The 24513-nt window shown below is 33.9% G+C and overlaps 2 protein-coding genes across 2 annotated transcripts in view; one reads left to right on the top strand and one right to left on the bottom strand.

The window, feature by feature from the left end:
- The window catches only part of LOC127701538 (basement membrane-specific heparan sulfate proteoglycan core protein-like), a 31515-nt gene extending 9986 nt beyond the window's left edge, over positions 1–21529 (top strand). The window contains exons 7-11 of the mRNA XM_052205432.1: positions 1509–1811; positions 2538–2837; positions 17345–17386; positions 17712–17802; positions 21070–21529. Of these exons, the coding sequence (XP_052061392.1) occupies positions 1509–1811; positions 2538–2837; positions 17345–17386; positions 17712–17802; positions 21070–21343 (1010 nt within the window). The 3' untranslated portion in view covers positions 21344–21529. The remainder of the gene's footprint in view (positions 1–1508; positions 1812–2537; positions 2838–17344; positions 17387–17711; positions 17803–21069) is intronic.
- Positions 10026–11685, bottom strand: LOC127701541 (uncharacterized). Its single transcript, XM_052205437.1, has 3 exons — positions 11503–11685; positions 10774–10899; positions 10026–10366 (listed from the first exon to the last, which is right to left on the bottom strand). The coding sequence occupies exons 1-3, from the start codon at positions 11593–11595 to the stop codon at positions 10112–10114; spliced, it is 474 nt and encodes a 157-aa protein (XP_052061397.1). The 5' UTR covers positions 11596–11685; the 3' UTR covers positions 10026–10111.
- Positions 21530–24513: the final 2984 nt, after the last annotated feature.

The following is a 24513-nucleotide window of genomic DNA, read 5'->3' as shown; positions in this document are numbered from 1 at the left end:
AATCCCCAGCAGAATTGCTCTTGCTGCAGATGTATAATTATGTTGATTTTACAAACTTGAAATCAAGTTGTTCATAGCCGGGAACGTCTAGTCGTTGGTAAAGAAAGTCATAACGGTTATATTAACAGTACTAATTTCAAACCTTGTACCCGGAATGAAATTTTTTATCGTAAAAAGTAAAATAACAAAAATATCGAACTCCGAGGAAAATTTTAAACGGAAAGTCCCTAAGCAAATGGCAAAATCAAACGCTCAAACGCATCAAACGAATTGATAACAACTGCCATATTCCTGACTTTATACATGCATTTTCTTATATAGAAAATGGTGGATTAAACTTGTTTAAACTTTTCTCTTAACCAAAATTATGTTTTCATCTTAGAGGTATTATATATTTCATTTTTATATATTGGCGATGATTTTGTTTCTGTTTTTACTGTCAAAGAGATGTTTTACGGTCGTGTCTTATAAATCACACTTTTTGTCAAATTAGAGTTCGTTCAATGTTGATTTGATGTATGTTTGGACCATATATAATGAAACAAACAAAAATTGATTATTAGTAAGATAATATTATGTACGTTAAAAGTGACAAGTGTAATGGTCATACGGATGTTTATTTTTTTCAAGGAATATATACAATTCATTGATTATATAGCGGTTACAACTATTGTGTAATAGCCACAATCGTATAAAGGTTCGTCGGTTCATTATAACGATGTTACAAATCGACCAATGTTCAAACCTGACATCCGGTATAAACACTTTTTTATAATTTTAAAGAAAAAGTTTTATTTATTTTTTCTCTTCTCTCGTTTCATATTTTCATACTGCTATATGATTATACTCAAGAACGTTCAAATGTAGAACATAATCTTCCTTAAAAAAATAACACTCAAAATAAAACAAATCAAATAAATCAAATTAATTTTAAAAGAATATGAACAAACCAAGACATTATATATATATATAAAGAACATGAACAAACCAAGACATTATATATATATATAAAGAACATGAACAAACCAAGACATTATATATATATTTCATAGATTACAAAGCGAATTATCAATGAGACAGAAATCAGTTTAGTCACATGTATTGATAATTAAGCGCTTTAAGAGTATAATTTAGATGTTGAATTATGTCAGCACTCGTGGTATAGTGGCATCATGCATAGACTGAAGACTCAACTGATTAACAATGAACGTTTGCACCCTGCATATGCAACTCGTTTTTGAGAGGATAAAGTTAAAATTTTAAAGTTATAATATAAGTAATCTTAATTAAACACAGTGGTCAGTGGATTCTTAAAATAATAATCTACAATAAGTACAATAGAATGACGTCAGTGAAATGGGTTAATCAAAGTGAAACAAAGGAATGTTTCGATAAACAGACATGTTTATGCGTGCGTGTACGATTATTTACCTTGTAACTATTAGAGACTTTTGAATAGAGATTTTAAAACAGTTATTAATGTTATAAACTATCAATTTATTTTTTAGACACTCCAAATGTCAGTTTGACCCAGAATGCCATAAATGTCGATTACGGAAATAATGTGACCATTGGATGTGTTGTCTCGGCTAATCCATCTCACACGTCTGTATATTGGCAGAAGATTTCGGGAGAACAAATAGTTACTATTGACATGACAAACACAAGCAAATATGAAGGAGGAACAGTGGCATCACCATCACTTTATATAATCAGAGCTGATACAAGTGATGCTGCTAATTATGTCTGTTTTGCTGCCAACTCTGTTGGAACTGGTCAAAGTAGTCTAGGAACTCTTACTGTTCTAGGAAGTAAGTTACTGTAATTATTGTGAGCAGTAAGTTAAGCGGGGTTTTTTTTAATTTTTCGGGACTCGGAGAGGTCATAGTGTTGCAGGAAATTAGTTATTCACGACTTGGAGTTAAGTTGTAGAAAAGGTATATATTGCATATTTGAACTCGTGAACTTGTATAAATTGAAAACAGCACGTTTAATAATTTCATGCGTCCGGAGCGCTTTTCTGGATTTACCTTCATCAGGAACGCTCAAAGCCAAACATTTGAAATTCGAGGATGTATAAGTACCGAAACAGTTGAAGAGCTATATGACAAAAATACCTAAAAAACAAATAGCCAAATTCATCTACGGTCAACATTGCTTGAGAGAGTTGAAACCTTAGTTTCTTTATAATTTCCAAATTTATAAACGGACAATTTTAGAGAGGTTTGTTATAAATCATGTCAGTACCGAAGTACTGACTACTGAGCTGATGATACCACCGGGGTCTGATAGTCCATCAGCAGAGGTATCGACCCAGTGCTGTAAAAATTAAAAAAAACACGTTTAATAATTTCATGCGTCCAAAGCGCTTTTCTGGATTTACCTTCATGAGGAACGCTCAAAGCCAAACATTTGAAATCCGAGGATGTATAAGAACTGAAACAGTTGAAGAGCTATATGACAAAAATACCTAAAAAAATAGCCAAATTTATCTAAGGCCTAATTGCCCTTTTATTGTTGGTTTATTAATGTTTCAGTTATACCAATTGTCACTGTACCAACATCTGCGTACATTGTCAATGTTGACAGCTCTATAACTCTAGCCTGCGAAGTCACTGCTGACCCAACCCATAATTCAGTCTATTGGCAGAAGGTTATAGAAGGCAATACAGAAACTATAGCAATAAATGGAGGAAAATACAGTGGATCTTCAGTTAGCAATCCTAGTCTTACCATTTCAAATACCCAGTTAAGTGACACCGGGTCATACTACTGTTATTCAACAAACATCTTGGGAACGGGATCGAGCACTCGGATTATCATGGCTGTCGCAAGTAGTAAGTATTTTTCAATTTTTAGATACCAGCATTCATCAAATTAACTTTTGTGTTATGTGATAATAATAATTGCTGATTGTACATGTTTCTCCATTATGTAGTTGATAGTTACAGCATTTCATATAAATCTGACCAGGTCCTGATGTATTCAATTGTTTTTTTTTATGTAATTTAGTGTGTTTTCATACAAGGAATGTGATGTGTAGACGTAGTATTCAATGTATTTTTTGATATTTAAGGTTGAAAATTTGCCCTTTAAGTAGAAAGATTTTAGTTGTATTTAATTGTTTAATGTATATCCTGAAAGCATAAAAAGAAGAAAAAGTAACTGAGGTAAAAGGCGATTTTATCTTTAAATGGTTTAAGAAAAAAAAAAGACGTTTTCGTACACCTTGATTTGAGTTTGAGAAATCTGGGTTTATACCATTAAAAATGTTTATTACTCAATCATAAAATAGACTAATATTACGGGGGCGCCCTCTTTATAATAAACCACTAAGTAACTTTATGAATACAACGACATTATATTTTTGATAATAAAAATAATAAGGATGAGATACTAATGAGCAAACAAACATACGTCAAAGAATAGCAAACGACTCCATGGCAAAAGAGAACAAAATCAAACAACAAATAGTAGTTTACAAAGCACTACACAGAAAATAAACCATAAGTCAAAGAGAAACTCAGTATTCTGGAAGCTTAACAGTTCTTGCTCCACTACTGATACCCACTGTGTTACTCTTTTATTATATTGATTAATGCTCGTTTTGATCGTTTCTTGTGCCTTGGAGTTACAAATGATATTTTCGGTTGTTTAATACAGTCTGATCATTCAATCCTTTCTATGCAATGCATCATCGGAAAAATATACCACAAAACTAACAATCCTCATCTTGCATTACCTCTCCGTAGACAAAAGGAAGACTATTGGATTAGAGAATTGAGAACTGTGACCTCATATGATTGCAATGACAAAATTGATGGTATAGGTATTCTATTTAATCTTTCCTGTGGCTCGGTGAATGTGATGATAATTTTCATCTCTATTTCTCGACGCAGACACAGTCATGATCATCGTCATTATACACCACCTACTCTCCATGATGTCTTTATTAATGACCTGCTGCCATTTATACAAAAGCCGTCTGGTATTCATCCCGTTCACTAGTAGCTCTATTCAAGACCCCTTTCAAAACTTCATTCTCTGTACAATTTATGTTTGGAAACAGTTGTTACAAACCCTTATTCAAACTAATACAAACTTACAGCTATCTTCTCAGATGTTGCCAGTCACAGACTTTTCAAATCAGTTCGTATTGGAAAAAATGAAAAGGCGAAAAGATCCTTTCTCAAACTTTCCTTTGCCAACAAAGGTCTCGATGTCATCAATTTGGGCAATATCCTTCGTGATAAAGACCATTCTGTACCTATCACTTCTTATACCTATACCAAATCAATTGCAACTAAAATTTTCAATTTCAAACACATGTTCAATATTGACGACTTCAAGTATAATCCTCCTGATTGCACTTGTACTAGTTTCCCTTTCATATTCCTATTCATATGTATTCTGACTGGTCACGTCATTACTGGTGACCTAAACATTGTCAGTAACACTTCTCTGCGAAATGTGTTATCCAAAGATCGTGAGCCTAAATCCATCAATTGGAAACGCAACTTCAAAATACTAGTGTATTCAGTCGAGGATTATGCCAGGCAATGGGATAAACGCGAAAAAGAAGACGTAGATACTCTTTCAAAATGGATAAAGGCTGTGAAATTAAAAAAACTGAATGGGTCTATGAATACATACGCTTCATCAATCTTTAAAGACCAAAATGTTGCAAAACACCTGTCCTACCTCTGTGACAGATATGAACTGGATCTTCCTTCACTGTATTGGATACCTAAATTACATAATTGTCCTTACACACAACGTTATATTGCTGGGTCTTCCAAGTGCTAAGCGAAACCTATTTCAAAATAATTAACATCAATTTTATCAGCAATCAAAGCCGGGCTTCAAAGTTAATCATGTTAATGTGAAACTACGTATTCTAGAGGTAGTGTGAATCAGATGTGGATACTATACACATGTATTCCCCATTTCAAACTAAAAGACAAATTGAAAGAGTTGGTCCTGCTTTATTCTATAAAAAAGAATAGTCAACTTAGATACAAGTATTTGTCTTAGGGAGTGATAAATCATACTTTCTAAAAATCACTCTGATTCAAACAAAATATTCTTTGAAACTGACATTATCAAGATGCTGTATTTCTTGATTGACAACATATTTGTTACGTTTGGAGGACTTTTTTTTCAACAAACAATCGGCATTCCCATGGGAACCAACTGTGCTCCTCTTCTTGTCAACTTGTTCCTTGGTTCATGTGAGGCTGACTTTATACAGGAGCTTCTTATGGACAAGATAAGAAGTTAACATTATCATTTAACTTCACTTTTTGCTATAAAGATGATGTTCTTTCACTAAATAATTCAAAGTTTGGTTACTATGTTTTACGCATCTATTCCATCGACCTTGAGATAAGGGATGAAACAGATACAGCTGAGTCAGCCTCATATCTTGACTTACATCTACAAATTGTTAACAAGAGTCGGTTGAAAACAAAACTTGGCGACAGAAGGGATGATTTCAGCTTCGAAATCGTGAATTTTTCATTTCTAAGTAGCAACATTCCACCAGCGCCTGCATACGGAGTATATATCTCCCAGTTGATACGATATGCCAGGGATTGTATTTCCTATCATGATTTCCTTGATAGAGGGTTGATACTCACAAGGAAGCTATTGAACCAAGAGTTCCAAGTGGTGAAGGTGAAATCATCCCTTTGTAAATTTTACGGACGCCAGCAAGAGTTGGTTGACCGTTATGGAATATCTGTTTCACAGATGATAACGGATATGTTTCAATTGTCGTACTAACCACAGTCCTGTCCTCTTTTCTCCGAATGTGACCTTCGGAATTAGACTTATCACCGGGTGTGTACTTACATGAGCAACACAACGGGTGCCACATGTAGAGCAGGATCTGCTTACCCTTTCGGAGAACCTGAGATCGTCTCCGAGTTTTTGTGAGGTTCATGTTTCTCGATCTGTGTTTTGTGTACTGTTATTTGTGTTTTCTTTTATCTTTTTCATTGTTTGTCATGGCGTTGTCATTTTATTTTCGACTTCCTTTTTTCGTCCCTCTTTTTTAAAGCTATAGTTTCAATTTAATTGCATTTGGATTATTTATTTTATATATATAAACCATTTACGAAGTGATTTATTGATATTACATTTTTATTACCTATAAATATTTAATACCACCCTAACCCTAATTAAAAATGAAAAATAAATGTATTCATTTTTTTCCATCCCGATTTATAAAGTGGACAGTCAATGGTAATTGGGGAGTTCGTCTTTCTATTCGCTTGTCTGTTCACTTGCCTGTTCCTTCGTCCTTCTTCTCCGCTATTGTATCTGCAAATGCTGCTGAACCGCTTAACACAATTTAGTGATTTTTTACAGAATCTTACTGTACTTCTGTACTTCTGAATGAATTTGGGTTGACTTTGGAGTGACGTAGACTTCGTCATATCTGCACACTATAGTACACATTTACATCCGCAAATCCTTATTAACCCCTTATTACAATTTATTGAAACTTTCCCACAATCTTAACCATACCATGCCAATGAGCACCTCCTATTCTGTTTTTGGTCGAAATATTGGGGATTTTCCTTACCAAAGTATTGTAATATTTTAATGTTTTGTAAATATTGACCTCTGGTTAAATTGGCTTTATAACTGTTTATTTGTGTACAGAGAAAATTAATGACGCAAGGCTAATTTGACAAATGGCTAGTTTTATTATCTGCAGTTAAAGTTGAACTGTCAGATGTAATTAAGACAAGTAGCAATGTCTTGGGGTGTAGGGTAATAAAATTAGTTATGCCTATTTGTTTGTCTAGAGATGCAGTAATTAAACTCTATGATAAAGGTCAGTTGGTCAGCGACTGGCAGATTGTGTATCAGCTGTGATACTGGAAGGATGTGATTTTCCTTGAAGTCTTGAATCAGTATAGATTCTGGAGGACTTGTATTTAAAGTTTATATGTTTAAACTTTGTTGCTAATAATTTGTCAATAAGTCTGAAGTAATGTACATTTGTGAATAAACTTGTAAATATATACCGTATTCTTTAGTTACTGGAAATTACCACAGGATACATTGTCGTGCCATAGTATGGTTATGTCCGTCCGTCTGTGTCGTTGTCGTTCCTCCCCTCGGTCACGTTACAATTTTTGGTGGCAGCGGTGTGGATATTATTAACATGGATTAGTTTATTTCTATTATAAGGATTGATGTGCTATTTGGAATTTAACAATGTATTTTGGCAAATTATATTCTGTGGATTTATAGTAATATTCAGATAATTTTGTGTGAGAGAATTATAGCAAATGGAATAAAATATTTCATGTGCGTAAATAAATCAACTGTAATTAAATTGTTATAAAAATGGATAAACATGATTCTTCTGATAGAGAAATTTATTTCGGAGGTGCAAGACCTAAAGTATCAATGGATACAGGGATAGGATTAAGTTCAACCGTGTTATCAGCTTCAACGCCTAGAATGATTGAAACCCAAAGAGAAATACAGCGTTTAACTAAAGAGTATGAAACTCTCCAGGATGAAATTTCAAGTGCTCCGACCCCGAAAAGATCATCAATTCCATCTGTGTTCCAACCTTCTCGTAATCAAGGATCGAATTCACATAAGCATATGGGATCTGAAAAGCCAGTTGTCCGACCCTCTAAATATGATGGTTCTGTTTCTTGGGAAGATTATAAAATTCAGTTTGAAATGATATCCGAATTAAATTGTTGGGCGGATAATCAGAAAGCAATGTTTCTTGCAACAAGTCTAAGTGGGAATGCGCAAAGTGTTTTAGCCGATATTGATCCGATAAAGCTTAAAGATTATCAATCGATATGTGCAGCATTAACAAGTAGATTTGGAACCGAAAACAGAACAGAGCTTTTCCGTGTGCAGCTTAAGAATATCCGTAAAAGAAGAGATCAAGAATTGCCTGAATTGGCGCAACATATCAAGAGACTAAGCCGTAAAGCATATCCCAAAGCTCAATTGGAACTACAAGAGATGTTGAGCCGAGATCATTTCATTGATGCATTAGATGACGCGGATACACGGTTGCGTATACATCAAGCTCACCCAAAGACACTAGATGATGCAGTTAAGTTGGCTGTTGAGCTTGAGGCTTTTTATATTGCGGATAAACAGAGGGACAAACCTTCAAGTGTTCGGAATTTTGCTATATCGGAAAGTTCAGAAGTGTCTGGTCAAATCAAAACACTATCTGATGTGGTAGAGGAACTTCGACGTGAGTTTCAGTTTCTTAAGAGCGGTATGAGTCAACAGAGAAGCGGATTTAATAACAATAACAACAAGCCGGGAAAAAGAGGATGTTGGACTTGTGGAGATACAGGCCATATCAGAAGAAATTGTCCTAAATATGACAAAAGTAAAACAAATTATCAACAAAAAGACAGAGTAAGAACCGGTCGTGTAGCGAGTGGCGATGGAGGAATGTATATTTCTGGTAAATTTCAAGGTAAAAACATCCAATGTTTAGTAGATACAGGTGCAAATGTGACAATTTTGAACAGTAAGGTATACGATTCTCTGTCCGATGGAAACAAAGTGGTGTTGCGTCCAACACATACAAACATGAAACTTGCCGACGGTACACTGTAAAAACAGTGTTTAGATTCTAAACACAATTCTAAACACTTTTTCTGTGTACGTTTTGAAACATGTTTAGCATCTAAACACGTTTAGATTTCAACAAGTGTTTAGATGTGAGATGTTTAGATTTGTCAAGTGTTTAGATGTCAGATGTTTAGAATTGTATGCTGACCCTGTTTGGACCTCAGAAGTGTGAAGTAACAAAATCTGTTTAACAAACCACTATTAAATGGTATACCACTATTGGTTGGTTCTGATTTCATGTCCTTCTGATCAATTTTACCACCATTCCTCTAAGTGTATATAAGAGATTAATATAATAATCATAATAATAATAGGGTAAAATAATATATTCTTCCCAAAGGCCCTTTTAAAGGCTGTAAACCATCTTCTCTAGTACAACATAAAATCAATTTAAATAGTTCCAATATTTTATTTGTCTCACTAAATGCATTCAAACATACAATCATACAATACATAAACAATAAATTTGTCTACATACTCCCATCTATAAAGATGTACAAGAGACAATAACAACAAAACAATAGGTTCTTGCATTCAAAAGAAATCATAAATAAAAATATACAACCTAATCCTGACAGTCTGTAAAATTGTAAAAGCTTTCATAAATTATATTATACAATTCAATAAAAAGAATTTGATTGGTTTCAATGTTTTGAGAAACAAAACCAAACTTTTTCGGAAAAATGACCAAATGTACACAAATTCAAATCCAATTTTATACTTTAATTGTGTCAATAAAATATACATATAAAATACCAGTTTTTAACCTTCATACTTGTGCCCTTGCACAAGAACTAAAAATCATAGGAAATTGCCCAAAGTCTTTTTAAGGAAGAAGATTGGCAAGTATTGGTTCAATATTTCTAAGTCTTTATCTTAATACATATTTCTATTGTACACTTGTGTGTACTATATATTTAAGGTAAATTGTTGAAGAACAAATCTGCCAACTTAAGATTATCCCAGATATATACAAAAACAGTTCTTTTAAGGCTGATTTCCCATACATGCATGTATTACTCTTCATAGACATATGCAAACTTTATTTCAAAAATATTCAACATTGATTTCACTTTAAGAAATTAAATGAAATGAAAACAACATCATAAAAATGTCTAAGACAAGACAACAATTTATCTGTTAGCTATTGACAGGATGATGAGCATTGGCTGTAAAAATGCGTTACACAAAATACAATGTAGCATGGTCACAGGAAGGTTCATCTTAAATTTTAGAAAGCCTATATATATATTTGTAGTTCTTGAGAAAAATGTGACAAAAATTTTATACATGAAGTTTATGATCAATAAAAGCTAAAAGTGTATCCCACAGTGAAGCATGCTCACATAAAGTCTGACACTATAATTTAGAAATACATACAGAAATAGAGAACGATTGTAATCAATTATCAACTTCTTCCCGGCTGACCGCATGTTGCAGGAATTCCTTTTCGAACTTTAGGTAATTTGCTCCCTTATGAAAATTGGCATTGTCTTTGAGGATAGCCATTTGCAAAAAAACCCAAAAGTTGGTAACATTTAGGATAAGACAAATCATATACATAGTATGTCACAAGAAGTAGTTGTAACAGCTGTTTTATGTCTGTTCCTGCTGATATTTGAAGTCCATCCCCTACCATATATGTATTGTTTATCGAACCATCTTCATTGGTAAGTATTACAGCTCTTGGTGGGCTTTTCTTTTTGGTAGTAAGATTAACTTTTTTAACCTGAAATGAAACATAAGTGTTAGTCCAACTTTCAAGTCTTCCAAAGAAAGCATTTTGCTTATAAAATTTAAATATCTACCTTAAAACTTTAAATTTGTATGCAACTGTCTCTAAAATATAATAATTAAGCAGGCTTCTTAAAAAAATTCATACAAATACAATTAAAAAAATTTAAGTTAAAAAGAAAATGCTGACCACAACAAAGGACTCATATATTGGAGGTAAAAAGCATGTTCCTAATTCCATACTTTTGATTTGTTATTCAAGATTAACAGTCAGACCTATTCTGCAATTTATGATTTTTTTTTTTAGAATTAACCATTTTCAATGTATACCAGAGCATCAGTGACATTTAACCAAATAGTTTCGCATAAGCTACTTAATAATATCCATATCTATTTACTTACATCTACTTTCACAATTAGATCATTCTGTTCCTTCTTTGATGTTCTAAATTTTATCTTTGCCTCAATTTGATCAACAATCTTTATCAGTTCCTGATCTGTGTTCAGGTTTTCCTCATTGTCACTGTCCTATAAAAAATGCATATAGAAAAATGAAAATAAGTCTTTTAAGAATACAGTAAAGCAATATACTTTATAATGGCTTTATTGCTGACCACTCCCCCTTTTTCCCTGTATACATAATATTACAGGTAAAATGACGAAATGGTTTTGTTTTTATTTGCAATAACTAGTAGTATCATAAAAAAATCTGAAAAATCATCTTTTTTGTAAGGTTAAAATTCCAATAGATATTCAAAGATTCCCTTAAATGAAACTGTTTAAAATATACATTTATACTGAAAGCTGTTCAGATCTGGTTTAGCCTTTACTAAATGTACCAAAGACAATGTTAGATTTTGCTTGGAATATAAGAACAAATCAATACACCTTATCGCTATTTGTCCGCCATTACTGGACATCACACAAGTTCCCGTAAAATTTTGACGTCATAATAGAAAATATCTGACGCCACAATGGAAAAGTGATTGTTGATTGACGTCAAAAGTTCGAGCGGGACTGATTCTCGGGTCAAGCGGGATTAGCGATAAGGTGTATTCTAATACAAACACTATCAAGACTGACATGAATTTCAAAAAAAATAGCTGTGTATAAACATAAATATATATGTACCTGATCATTACCCTCAAACATCTTGTCTAAAATGCCAAGAACATCTGTCCATCTATCTAGGAGTACATCCTTCTTTAGGTCGGGTTTCATCATTTCGAATTCTTTTACAATCTGTTTAAAAAAAAATCATGGAGTACTATTTCTTAAATGACATATACATATAATAATTAAACAATAGACATATACATTATTTTACCAGTATAATAATAATCATGATATTTCCTGCTGCTCCACACATTTTAAAGGGGCCCCAACCCAGGATTTACCAAATCGACATTTATACATTTAAATGTGTATATTTATGTTAGATAAGTAGGCCTATACATGCTATACAGTGTATTTTTTGTTTCATTGAAGATGATGCCATGAAACTATCCGACTATTATAGTTACCTTCCACTGCTGTTATTATAGCCCAGCTAAATTTTGCTTCTTTCAAAATTTCAATGAGATTTTGTGTATCTGTTGTATCATCGATCGATAAGCATGCTTGGTCGACAGGGTCCATTGTTAAGTTTGTCTCTGTATGTCTCATTCGTCTTTCGCGGGATGGGTGGCGTCTATAGGTATCAAATTACCACGAAAGATAACTCTGTGTGTTAACTAATATCAGCACGCAGTCGGACAGTCCAACGACTCCGGAAGAAAATATTCACCCGTATCTTCCCTTTATTACTTAAAATACTACACAAACACGCCCTTCATATGTAAGATAAAAATAAAATAAATTGTACTATAGCAATACAAATAGGGGGGTTGATACATCGATAAACACCAAACAGAGTACTGATTTTTACTTAACTAAAATTAAATACTTAACGTGGAATATTTGCACCATAATTTTTATATCATTTCAATCGAGATTGTGTCACAGAATGGACAGGATTTAAAGGAATTCGACATCGACAAAAAAAAAACTGGAACGGTAAAAAGTGTTTAGATGTTTAGGAAAGTGTTTCATAAGTGTTTAGATGTAATTTGGTGTTTAGCTTTCTTAACGTTATCAAGCATTTTTAAACTGAAACACGTTTAAATTCTAAACATGTTTAGGTTACATTGTGTTTAGATACATATCTGTTTAGATTCTAAACGCTTTCCTAAACATGTTTAGACCTAAACATGTTGTAAAAGCGTTTTAAATCTAAACGCTGTTTTTACAGTGTAAACCAGTTAAAGTGAGAGGAATAGGTAAAATGAACGTTGAAATTGGAAGGACACTTCTCACACACGATGTGTGGGTAGCTGATATAGATGAAGATATAGACTGTATTATCGGTTTTGACTTCATGAAACAAAATATGTGTTGCATTGATGTGGCTAACAATACAATGACTGTTAACAAAGAACAGATATCTTGTGCAGTAGTAAATACACAAGGTGTGCGATGTTGTCGGGTTGCTGTGTCAGAAACAACAGTTATTCCGCCGGGTGTCGAGCAGATTATTCCGGGGAAAGTTATTGATATTGGTTATGCTCCAGATTGTAGCATGTTAATAGCTTCAGATAAATTTGTGGAGAAACATCAGCTTCTGTTGGCTAAAACAGTATTTAATTCATCATCAGCTGTTGTTCCGATGCGAGTATTGAACGCAACAGATAAGTCTGTTAAAGTATATGCAAATTCAATTGCAGCGACATGTGAAGCAGTAACCATACTTAATGAGTCAGTTTGTTCTCAAGAATTGTCAACAGAAGATATTCCTGAACATTTAACTAGTTTATATACAAGCTCATGTGTACATTTAAATGAAAACCAGAGAGAAAGACTCAGAGCCTTACTTTTGATGAATCAAAGTGTATTTGCCAAAGATAAGTGGGACATAGGACGTACCGATATTGTAACGCATAAAATTAATACTCAAAATACAGACCCGATTCGTCAAAAACCGCGCCGATTGCCATTTGCTCAAAGATCTGAACTAGCTTCTCAGATAGATAACATGTTGCGCAGTGACATCATTGAACCGTCCGAGAGCCCATGGTCATCACCCCTAGTCCTTGTAAGAAAGAAAGATGGTTCTACGCGGATATGTTTAGACTATCGCAAGCTCAATGATATCACAAAGAAAGATTCATTTCCGGTTTCTCGTATAGATGATAAACTAGATGCGTTGTCCGGAGCAGAATGGTTCCATGTACTTGATCTTCAAAGTGAATATTTTCAAGTAAAGTGTGATGAAAACGACCGTGAGAAAACTGCCTTTGTGACAGAAAATGGACTATACCAATTCAAAGTAATGCCAATGGGTCTTTGTAACGCACCTGCAACGTTTGAGAGACTAATGAACAAAGTTTTAAAAGGCCTATCATGGAAAACTTGCTTGGTATACTTAGATGATATTATTGTCTTCGGAACGGAATTTGAATCTTCACTACAGAGACTACAAGAAGTGTTTGACCGTTTGCGTATGGCAGGGTTAAAACTCAATCCGAAGAAATGTACGTTGTTTCAAAAGAGTGTTAACTACTTGGGACATGTTGTTTCTAAAGATGGTGTTCGCGCTGATCCGTCAAAGATTGAGGCCATCAGTAATTGGCCTAGACCGACAACAGTAAAAGAAGTACGGGCCTTTCTTGGAATATGCTCGTATTACCGACGATTTATCTTTGATTTTGCAAAATATGCACGACCATTGAATAAGCTTACTGAAAAGCAGAAATTGTTTGAATGGACAGATCTATGCGAAGAAACATTCAACATTATGAAATCAAAACTTTCTAGTCCGCCGATTTTAGCGTATCCGGATCCGTCTGGTTTGGAGTTTATACTTGACACTGACTGTAGTAATTCTGCGCTAGGTGCAGTGATTTCGCAAGTTCAAAATGGTCATGAAAAGGTGATTGCGTATTACAGTCGAGTGTTATCTAAATCCGAAATTAATTACTGTACTACAAGAAAGGAACTTTTAGCGGTGATTAGCAGCATCAAACACTTTCATTGCTATCTTTATGGAAGAAAATTTACTGTTCGAACAGATCATAGTCCATTGCGCTGGATTACTAAATTCAAGGATATAGAGGGGCAATTGGCGCGATGGTTAGAAGTATTAGGAACTTACGACTATGAAATTGTGCATAGGCCTGGATTAAAACATTCAAATGCGGATAGTTTATCGAGAAGACCGTGTTAAGATTGTTCACACTGTGAAAAAGTAGAATTGAAATATGGTGTATCTAGCACACATTGTAATGTTATTAGCGATAATAAATCTAAAGTGTCAAATTCAAATAGTTGGATTAATGGTTTATCTGATAGTGAAATAAAATGTGCACAACGGGAGGATAAAAATTTAGCATGGATTATCAATTTGATGGAGAATAGTGATCATAAACCTACTTGGCATGAAATCTGCTCGGAAAGCGTTGTTGTGAAGGCATTGTGGTCACAATGGAAACGACTTGAAATACGAAACGACATCTTATACAGGAGATGGGAAGACGACACAGGAAAGAAAATTTCATGGCAGCTAGTGGTTCCAGATAGCTTTAAAACGGACATTCTAACAAACCTGCATGATGCCGTAACAGCTGGACATTTGGGAGTCAACAAAACTTTAGGTCGAATTAGAGAACGATTTTATTGGCCAGGCGTTGGGGAAAATGTCAAAGAATGGTGCCGTCGATGTCATCAATGTGGTTCACGAAAAAGACCTCCAAAAACATTTAGGGCGCCAATGAAAACATATAATGTAGGAGCTGTTATGGAAAGAGTTGCTATGGACATAATGGGACCATTACCGCTCTCTGAACGTAATAACAGATACGTACTAGTTATCCAGGACTATTTTTCGAAATGGGTAGAGGCATACGCATTACCCGACCAGGAAGCAGAAACTATAGCGCAAGTGTTTGTTGAACAATTTGTGACCCATTATGGTGTGCCAATGCAGATTCACACGGACCAAGGTACGAACTTTGAATCAAGACTATTCCGTGAACTCTGTAAACTCTTAGGAGTGGATAAAACGAGAACCACTGCACTTCATCCCCAATCTGATGGGATGGTTGAGCGTTACAACTCAACAATGGAAGCAATGCTGGCTACATGCGTGAATAAAGATCAGAAGAACTGGGATGTTCTACTTCCATTACAGATGATGGCATATCGTAGCGCGGAACATGACACGACAAAATACTCACCGAATGTGATGTTATTCGGGCGTGATGTAAGACATCCGATTGACGTGTTATACGGAACTGTTAGTAATAATGAGAATTTTGATAATCTCCCGGATTATGTGATGCAAATAAGAACATATTTAGACAATGTACATGAATTTGCTCGAGAAAACATTAATAATGCCAGTGATAAACAGAAATGTTATTTTGACCATAAAGTTAATTTTAAACCGTATTCTGTTGGAGATGCCGTATGGTTACATGATCCAAAGAGAAAAGTTGGGATTAGTCCGAAACTTCAGTGTAATTGGGATGGACCTTATCTTATTATAAACAGTATTAGTGACTTAGTATACCGCATTCAAAAGTTAGAATCGTCAAAACCAAGAGTTGTTCATTACAACAGACTAAAACCATATCATGGAGATTTTGACAATTGGCTAATTAAAACGGTAATTCAAAAAGACACCGAGTCTCACGCTACCGCAATCGAAGAAAATGACATTGAGTCTGACATTGAATTGAGTGAAAATGAACAGTGCGATATGTCTAATTTTCCAACTGACAATATTGAATACGGTCGCGGACATCGTGTGAAACGTCCACCCAACAGATTCGTACCTGATTAGAACTTTTTTCGAAGCTTATAAACTATGAACATTTAAAATGAACATTGAAATTAACATTGCACGTTTTCATGATTATGATTGAATTATTTGACTTATTTTATTTTTCAAATGTTGAAATTGTTTTTATTTTATTGTGCCAGAGTGTAAATTGTTTTTGATACATTTTGATTTTTCCTTGTATATTTTATTGCGTATTTTTGTTTTATTTTTGAAAAGTGGTCTTCCATACTTTAATAAGTTAAAGATGTTTTTTTTTATAACATGTGAGACACATGTTTTTCAAAGAGGGAGGCAATGTAATATTTTAATGTTTTGTAAATATTGACCTCTGGTTAAATTGGCTTTATAACTGTTTATTTGTGTACAGAGAAAATTAATGACGCAAGGCTAATTTGACAAATGGCTAGTTTTATTATCTGCAGTTAAAGTTGAACTGTCAGATGTAATTAAGACAAGTAGCAATGTCTTGGGGTGTAGGGTAATAAAATTAGTTATGCCTATTTGTTTGTCTAGAGATGCAGTAATTAAACTCTATGATAAAGGTCAGTTGGTCAGCGACTGGCAGATTGTGTATCAGCTGTGATACTGGAAGGATGTGATTTTCCTTGAAGTCTTGAATCAGTATAGATTCTGGAGGACTTGTATTTAAAGTTTATATGTTTAAACTTTGTTGCTAATAATTTGTCAATAAGTCTGAAGTAATGTACATTTGTGAATAAACTTGTAAATATATACCGTATTCTTTAGTTACTGGAAATTACCACAGGATACATTGTCGTGCCATAGTATGGTTATGTCCGTCCGTCTGTGTCGTTGTCGTTCCTCCCCTCGGTCACGTTACAGTATTTACTTTGTCTTTGCTTTATTTAGGGGTACACATTTTGTATTGGCAACTCCTCCTAAATTCCTTATTACAATTTATCGAAATTTTCTTACAATCTTAAGCATATAATGCCATTGTGTACGTCCTTTTTTATCAGAGTAAGGTGTATATGGCTTCCTTAGCAAATCATTGACTTTACAAGGGGCGGGACATCGTTGTGTGCTCTTTGCTAGTTCTTCTTGTCTGAGTAAACTTTCGAATGTTTATTTTAGTGAATGACGCCGTTCCAGATACTACGGTGACAGAATCTTCAGGTAAATTCTTATTTCCTCATTATTTGGTAAATTATATGTCTTCTCACTTCTGTTTATCTTAAATAATTATGTTATTCATTTTACGCTTTTCTGCCGTGATGTTAGTCGGTCAGGTCCGTTAAACTCGTGAAATAAGCTTTTTTCTTGATTTGTCACTGTACTAATAGTGCAAATTACCATGGCAATAACCGAAGAAATTATTATTTTTTACTGTTAATGCACTTCCTCTATATATATATATATATATATAACTGCAGTTAACTTACTTGATGATCAATGGAAAAATAAACATTCATGTTTCAAAATCCTTTAAAATCTATTCTAGGAAATCAAGTAATTGTTCCTGCAATTCTTGGTACCATAATTGCATTGATGGTGATTGTTTTTACGGCGTATGTAGTTACAGAGAAATATAAGTAAGTATGAAAAACTGACAAGAGTTCGTTAGTTAACGAGATAAATAAGGAAGCATATGGAATTCTGAAATACCCTTTGTGCAGGTTATTTAACCTGTCTTTATCAGTTGGCAAGTTTCCTTCTGACTGGAAATGTGCTAATGTTACCCCTGTATTTAAGAAGGGCTCTCCAAGTGACTACAGAAACTACAGACCGATCTCATTGATAAGCGTTATCGGAAAAGTCATGGAAAGATGTGTTTTTAAGCATATTCATAATTATCTACTTGCTAACCAGATAATTAAACCCAACCAATCAGGTTTCACTCAAGGGGACTCAGCCATTAATCAATTGCTTAATATTACAAATGAGTTTGGGAAGGCATTAGATGACGGGAAAGAAATTAGAGTAATTTTTTGTGATATAAGTAAGGCATTTGACAGAGTTTGGCATAAGGGGTTGTTGAGAAAATTAGAAGCTATTGGCATTAAAGGTTCTATTTTGGCATGGGTAAAAAATTATCTATCTGATAGAAAGCAAAGGGTTGTAATTAATAATGTATCATCCGAGTGGGGCAATATAAAGGCTGGAGTACCCCAGGGGTCGATCCTGGGACCTCTTTTATTTTTGATATTTATCAATGATATCATATCTGATATACAGTCCACTATTAAGTTGTTTGCTGATGATACAAGTTTATATTTGATAGTAGATGACCCCCGAGAATCGGCAAACAACTTGAATAGTGATCTTGCAAAAATCCATAGATGGTCTTCAAATTGGCTAGTGACCTTTAACCCTCAGAAAACCGAGACCATGACAATTTCACGGAAACTTCACAAACCTGATCATCCAAAACTTAACATGAACAACGTAACTGTAACTGAGGTATCTACCCATAAACACCTTGGATTACATATTTCAAACGATGGCACTTGGCATAAACATATTGATGTAATAACCGAAAAGGCATACAAACGACTGAATGTTCTACGAAAATTTAAATTCATCCTTGACAGACGAACACTCGAGACAATATACCTAACATATATAAGACCATTATTAGAATATGCTGATGTTATCTGGGACAACTATACACATCTTTTGATCGATAAAATTGAAAAAGTACAAGCAGAGGCTGCCAGGATCGTAACTGGGGGTACTAGGTTGGTGTCCCTAGAGAGATTATATCTCGAAACGGGTTGGGAAAAGCTTAAAGATCGAAGGGAGGGACACAGATTAATTTATTTTTACAAGATGAAAAATCATATTACTCCGGAATATTTATCAAACTTAGTTCCAGAATCCCATGCAACCATACATAATCATAATACGAGAAACTCGTCACTAATCCCCCCTGTTCGAACAAGAACAGCCCTGTATTCGAATTATTATTTACCGGCAACTGTACGTTCATGGAATCTCCTCCCTGAGAATGCTAAGACCAGTACTTCGGTGGGGGCATTCAGGAATTGTGTCCAGTCTCGGGTGACTAAGCCTCCAAATTATTATTACATTGGTAAGCGATTAGGTCAAATTTATCACTCAAGACTTCGAATGCAATGCAGTTCTCTAAATCAACATCTTTTTGTAAAAAATATAGTGGACTCACCACTTTGTTTATGTGGTGCTATAGAAACAACAGCGCATTACTTGTTGCACTGCCCCCGATTTCACATCATGCGTGAACAGCATTTTTATAACATCAATATCATACATTTCTTGTCAGAAGAAATTTTGCTACACGGTTCAACGGATTTCAGCTACGAACAAAACATTGAAATATTCTTGGCAGTTCAAACATTCATACTCAGTAGCAAAAGATTTGTCATATGATTACAATCATCTTGTTCAACAAGTAATACTTATATCTTAAATAATTGTGTCCGTTCGGAAACATACACTTTATTATTGTATATCTGATGTAAAAAAAAAAAAAAAAATTCTCTTTTGTGTTCACAACCTTATTACATGTATATGTTTTGTTTGTTTTCCATCTAGTGTAACATTGTTAATTTTTTTACACTCTACTTCTTGAGTATTACAATATGAAATGTTCTTATTTGAATTAGGAAACAGATTAATATAAGCTAACAGCTTGTTTCTGGATCCTATTAACTATTCACTTGTATTAATATGTAAATGCCAATTTGTGTACATTACTTAACCTGAATTTAATTAATAAAATATGTTTACACTAACGAGATAATTTTTATATATATATACCAGAAAATCTGTCGCATCGAGATGGGTTTGTTACTCTGTGACCGTTTGAAGTTTAAACTATATTTAGGTTTATCGCCACTAGAAAGTAGCACATGCATCAGGTAAGGTGGATATAAAGTTTAGATTTAACAATAAATATCGAGTGTAGTTCTAGAGGTTGAAAACAATAATTTTGGATTGTTCAAATCTGTTTCAAATGATTTTACGGTTTATTGAAACCTTATGAATATTATGTTATATGTCATTGGTGAAACGGTAGATAAATGATAATAAGAAGGTGCATACAGAAACTCATTTTAGTTAAAATACCCTTTTCATAATGTTAATACTTAAACTGATGACCGATTTAGAACAAAATTAATACAAAAGAAGCTTTTCAGTTGTATATTATGCCTAATAGCGATGAGCTAGTAAATGAACAAAGTACAATGAAACATCATATTTATCATGAAAAAAATATTAGTTCATCTCTAATATCGTTACGATTTGTTTTAAAACAGTCACCGCTTTCATAGACACAATTCTGACGTCGTTTAAAAGACTTCCATATGGTATAGTCACTTGTTTACCATTGTGTGTTAGATTGATAAGACAGTATATTTATTTTCTATGTAAACGTCATGAGTTGTTTTTATTTTCAGACCCTGAAAAGTACAAAAAAATAGATTATATAAGGGGACATAATTTAGACTAATGCATATATGAGAAAGAGAAACATTGGCAACTTAGAGATATATTCTAGTTTATGTAGAAATGTGTTTTTGGTTTTCTCGCATTGCTGTATTGCTTTTGCAATGGCGTATGTCACCCATCAACTTTTATTTGTGTTAAGTGTATGTATACTATGATCCTTCAATTACAGCCTTATTGAAAATATTCGATTTTATAAATTCCAAAAAACTCAACATCAAAGCTTAAAAGTTAAAGTGTAATGTATAGCTCATATGTTTTGATGCTTTTAAAACGGCGCATTCTGGTGACAGATGATATTCATAGAATCGTTGATGTTTTCTTTAACATTGTAATTTATGATAATGTTGTATTTTCTATGCTTTTCACAGAAAGTCTACTCGAACAAATGGCAAAGTTTCTAGACGCGCAAGTGTGGTCCATCCAACGTCGAAAGAATCGAATGGTAAACAGGTAAATCCTCTTCCTGTCGAGCAAGATACCATTGAAACGGCTGATACATTGCCCAGGGAGCACCAAATGAGTGAACCAAACAAGTTTCAATCGCTACCACCGATTGATAACCGACAATTCATAACCGACAAAAATTTACTTGGCAGACCGATGTTATTACCTATCGGAAAGGCATCTGACCTTAATGTTTAATGCTTCGATTAAACTCAGGGACCCATATATGTTGGAAATTTGTGTTACTGTTACGTTCTAAGCCTCGTAGTGTGTGTGTTTGTGTGTGTGTGTGTGGGTGTGTTATATAATTGGTTCGAGTGCGATATGTTATCTGTATAATATCATAAATCAAGAACTATTTAGGAATAAAGTAGCTAAACATTATTATATATGGTCACTACTATCAAAATGTTTTATTTTCTACTACTTTGATATGTTATAGCTAGTGGTGACTTTTTGACTTATTATGTAACAACGCCACGGAAGTCTGACTTTGAAATGACTATATCAAGGGTGAGTCAGAAAGTATGGACTGCCCTATGCCACAAATAAAGTTAATAGATATGTGAAATTTCCTCGTACAAATATTCTTACCGAGAGACTCTTTGCTGTTTTGGGGGTGGAAACAACTTACGGTACGATTGTAAATTGTATCTTTGCAACTTCTCATTTCAAGGGGCGCTTGACTGTAGGATACATAAAAACTCAACAAAGCCCGGCATGGTTACAATTATGCTGTATTAATTTATACCTACGTATAGACACCTGTCTATTGTTTAAGGCGTTAAAGTGGCCGTTAGATGTCTTTTGGTGTTGTTGGGTTGCTGTCTCATTATTGTATACCCAACATCCTTTATTCGAATTGTACATCTGTGCTTAGCTATTTGGGCGTCTGACATTTAGATTCAATGTCTTATGTTTCAAGTATATGTAGCCTCTATTGAGTTTCAGTGTGGATAACATTGCACATCGTACTAGGTCATTGCAAAAGTAGAAGTTTTCTAAAAGGTTTGCAATTAGAAAAAAACTGGACCGAGCATCTAGGAACAAGCGAAAAATAAAGGGAGATCCCTCATCTCCTATTAAACACATGGACCGGACACCTGCATGATTGATTGATTGGTTAGTTGGTTGATTGATTGATTGCATGGCAATTTCTCTGTGCGAATCAGCGGACTTAACGTCCATTTTCTGACCGAACGTGGCTGCGTATTTACACATCCCGCACAGCCAAACGGATATCCTCGTAAAAATTGATCCCAGCATCATCCGTTTATGAATTTTCTCTATTTTCTATGTTACTTCAGACTTCATATTTTATTTATTTGTTGTGTATGCATTTTGTTTGAATTTGTAGGAAAACTGAGTAACATTTTGTCCAGGAAGTTTCACTTTCTATATTTGGATGAGGAATGTTTTTATTCTAAACTTAGATCCGCGCGCGCGGAAGTGTTTGTGAAGTCACGTGATGCTCAAATATATATGTCTGGATATTTATTCCTTTTTAGGGGGACCCAGTGGCGTAGCTAGGCCATTTTTAAGTGTACGCCCGAACCTCGGCGAGGGGCCTAACGGCCCCCAGTGGGTTCAGGGCAGATGACCTTCTGGTAGGGGGTTCGAGGGGCGACGCCCCCGGAAGCTAACGCGTTATCGAGAAGGAGATACCATTTCTGTCATTAAAACTCATCAATAGCAACATACTTAGAGTCTTATTTGTTTATTTTTATGTTTAATCTATCTATGTGGGGTAAAACAATCAATCACAAAAAATTCAAAACTTAAGAGATAGTAAAAAAGCAAGTCTCCATTTCAATGTTGTTCTATTAATTATCAGTAAGACTTCATTTAAATTTCTCCCATTTTATGCGCAAATTCCGTTAGTAATGGACACATGACATAATTAAATTTCATAGATGGTCATGTGTAATATAAAATTTCGTAAATAGTTCCGTGGAACCCTATGTCTCGCCTGGGATTGCTGCTGTCAGTGTAATAGTGTAATGTTGACTGTAAAACGTGGATCCTTTTTTTCAGTAAAATACAGGATTTAAGAAAAAATCAAACTTTTTCTTTAGACGCTTTTTCTTGATCTTGAAGATTAGCTTATTTCCAAGTTTCATAACAATCTATATACAGGATTTAAGAAAAAATCAAACTTTTTCCTTAGATGCTTTTTTTTTTATCTTGAAGATTAGCTTTTTTCCAAGTTTCATTACAATCAATTTATTATGTAAAAAAAAATAATCCTGACCGTGTGTTAATTGAAAAAAATAAGTCAGTAAATTACTAACAAAATAAGATAAAAAAAATACTTTCAAAATTATGATTCGGACATTATCTTTTGATCATCAAAAAGCTTCTGCCAAATTTTTATAAAATTCGATGAATGTTTGACAAAGTAATTGATGTGTAACAAGCTTTAACCTCAGGCTGTATCTACTTATTACCTACAAGTAAAATACGAAAAAATAAAAATATATTTTCATTATGCTCTGGATACTGAACTTTCAAATTGATTTAAGAATGCTTGTATCCAACTTCCGTAAAATTTCAGGAAGGTTTGACAAAATTATTGACGTCTGAAAAAAAATAACCATAGACTGTATCTAAATATTAACTGTAAGTCCAGTTATAAAAAATAAAAATGAATATTTTCAAAATTTTGCTCTGAATACTGTTTTTAATTTTGTCATAAAAAGCTTCTGTCCAACTTCCGTAAAATTCCACGACCGTTTGACAAAGTAATTGATGTTAAAAAAAAACTTTAACCACAGACTAAACCTAAATGTTGACGGCGACGGAATCTAGGATCGCTAAGTCGCGTTTTCGCGACATAAATGTCACAGGCTCGACAAAATGCAAACCCCCATATCGTATCTCAGTAGATGATGAATTGCTATAAACAATAGGAAACTGAGTAGAATTCACAGTAGATTCAGACTTTGACAGAAAATAAACAAAATTTCAGACTTTGACAGAAAATAAACAAAATTTCAGATTTTGACAGAAAATAAACAAAATTTCAGACTTTGAAAGAAAATAAACAAAATTTAATATATAAATTGATACCATTTAATTAAAAAGTAAAATTCGTCACTTTTATCTTCAATTATAAGTCATTGAAGAAAAAATTACAAAACTCATGTGCCTTTTATCGGTGCTTTTGATTTATTTGGATTAAATAATTTTTTCTCCTAAATTCATGTGTACGCCCGGGTGTTTTGACGTAAACGTACGTTGCTACGCGCCTGGGACTGTTGAACAGGCCACATGTGTATTGATAAGAGTAACACGATAACTATTGATTTTATCTTTTTACAGGTAATTGATGTCTGATCGTGTATGCTTTTTTCATACACGTTTACGGG

The sequence above is a fragment of the Mytilus californianus genome, unplaced genomic scaffold (genome assembly GCF_021869535.1).
Source record: "Mytilus californianus isolate M0D057914Y unplaced genomic scaffold, xbMytCali1.0.p SCAF_5, whole genome shotgun sequence".
NCBI lineage: Eukaryota > Metazoa > Mollusca > Bivalvia > Mytilida > Mytilidae > Mytilus > Mytilus californianus.
This window is presented reverse-complemented; position numbering and strand designations above follow the sequence as displayed.

Excerpts from the sequence above, each read along its gene's own strand:
- LOC127701541 (XM_052205437.1), bottom strand. The coding sequence starts at position 11,595 with ATGATGAAACCCGACCTAAAGAAGGATGTACTCCTAGATAGATGGACA. Across the intron at positions 10,900-11,502 it reads TGTTTGAGGGTAATGATCAG|GACAGTGACAATGAGGAAAA; the intron begins GTACATATATAT and ends CATTTTTTATAG. Across the intron at positions 10,367-10,773 it reads ATCTAATTGTGAAAGTAGAT|GTTAAAAAAGTTAATCTTAC; the intron begins GTAAGTAAATAG and ends GTTTCATTTCAG.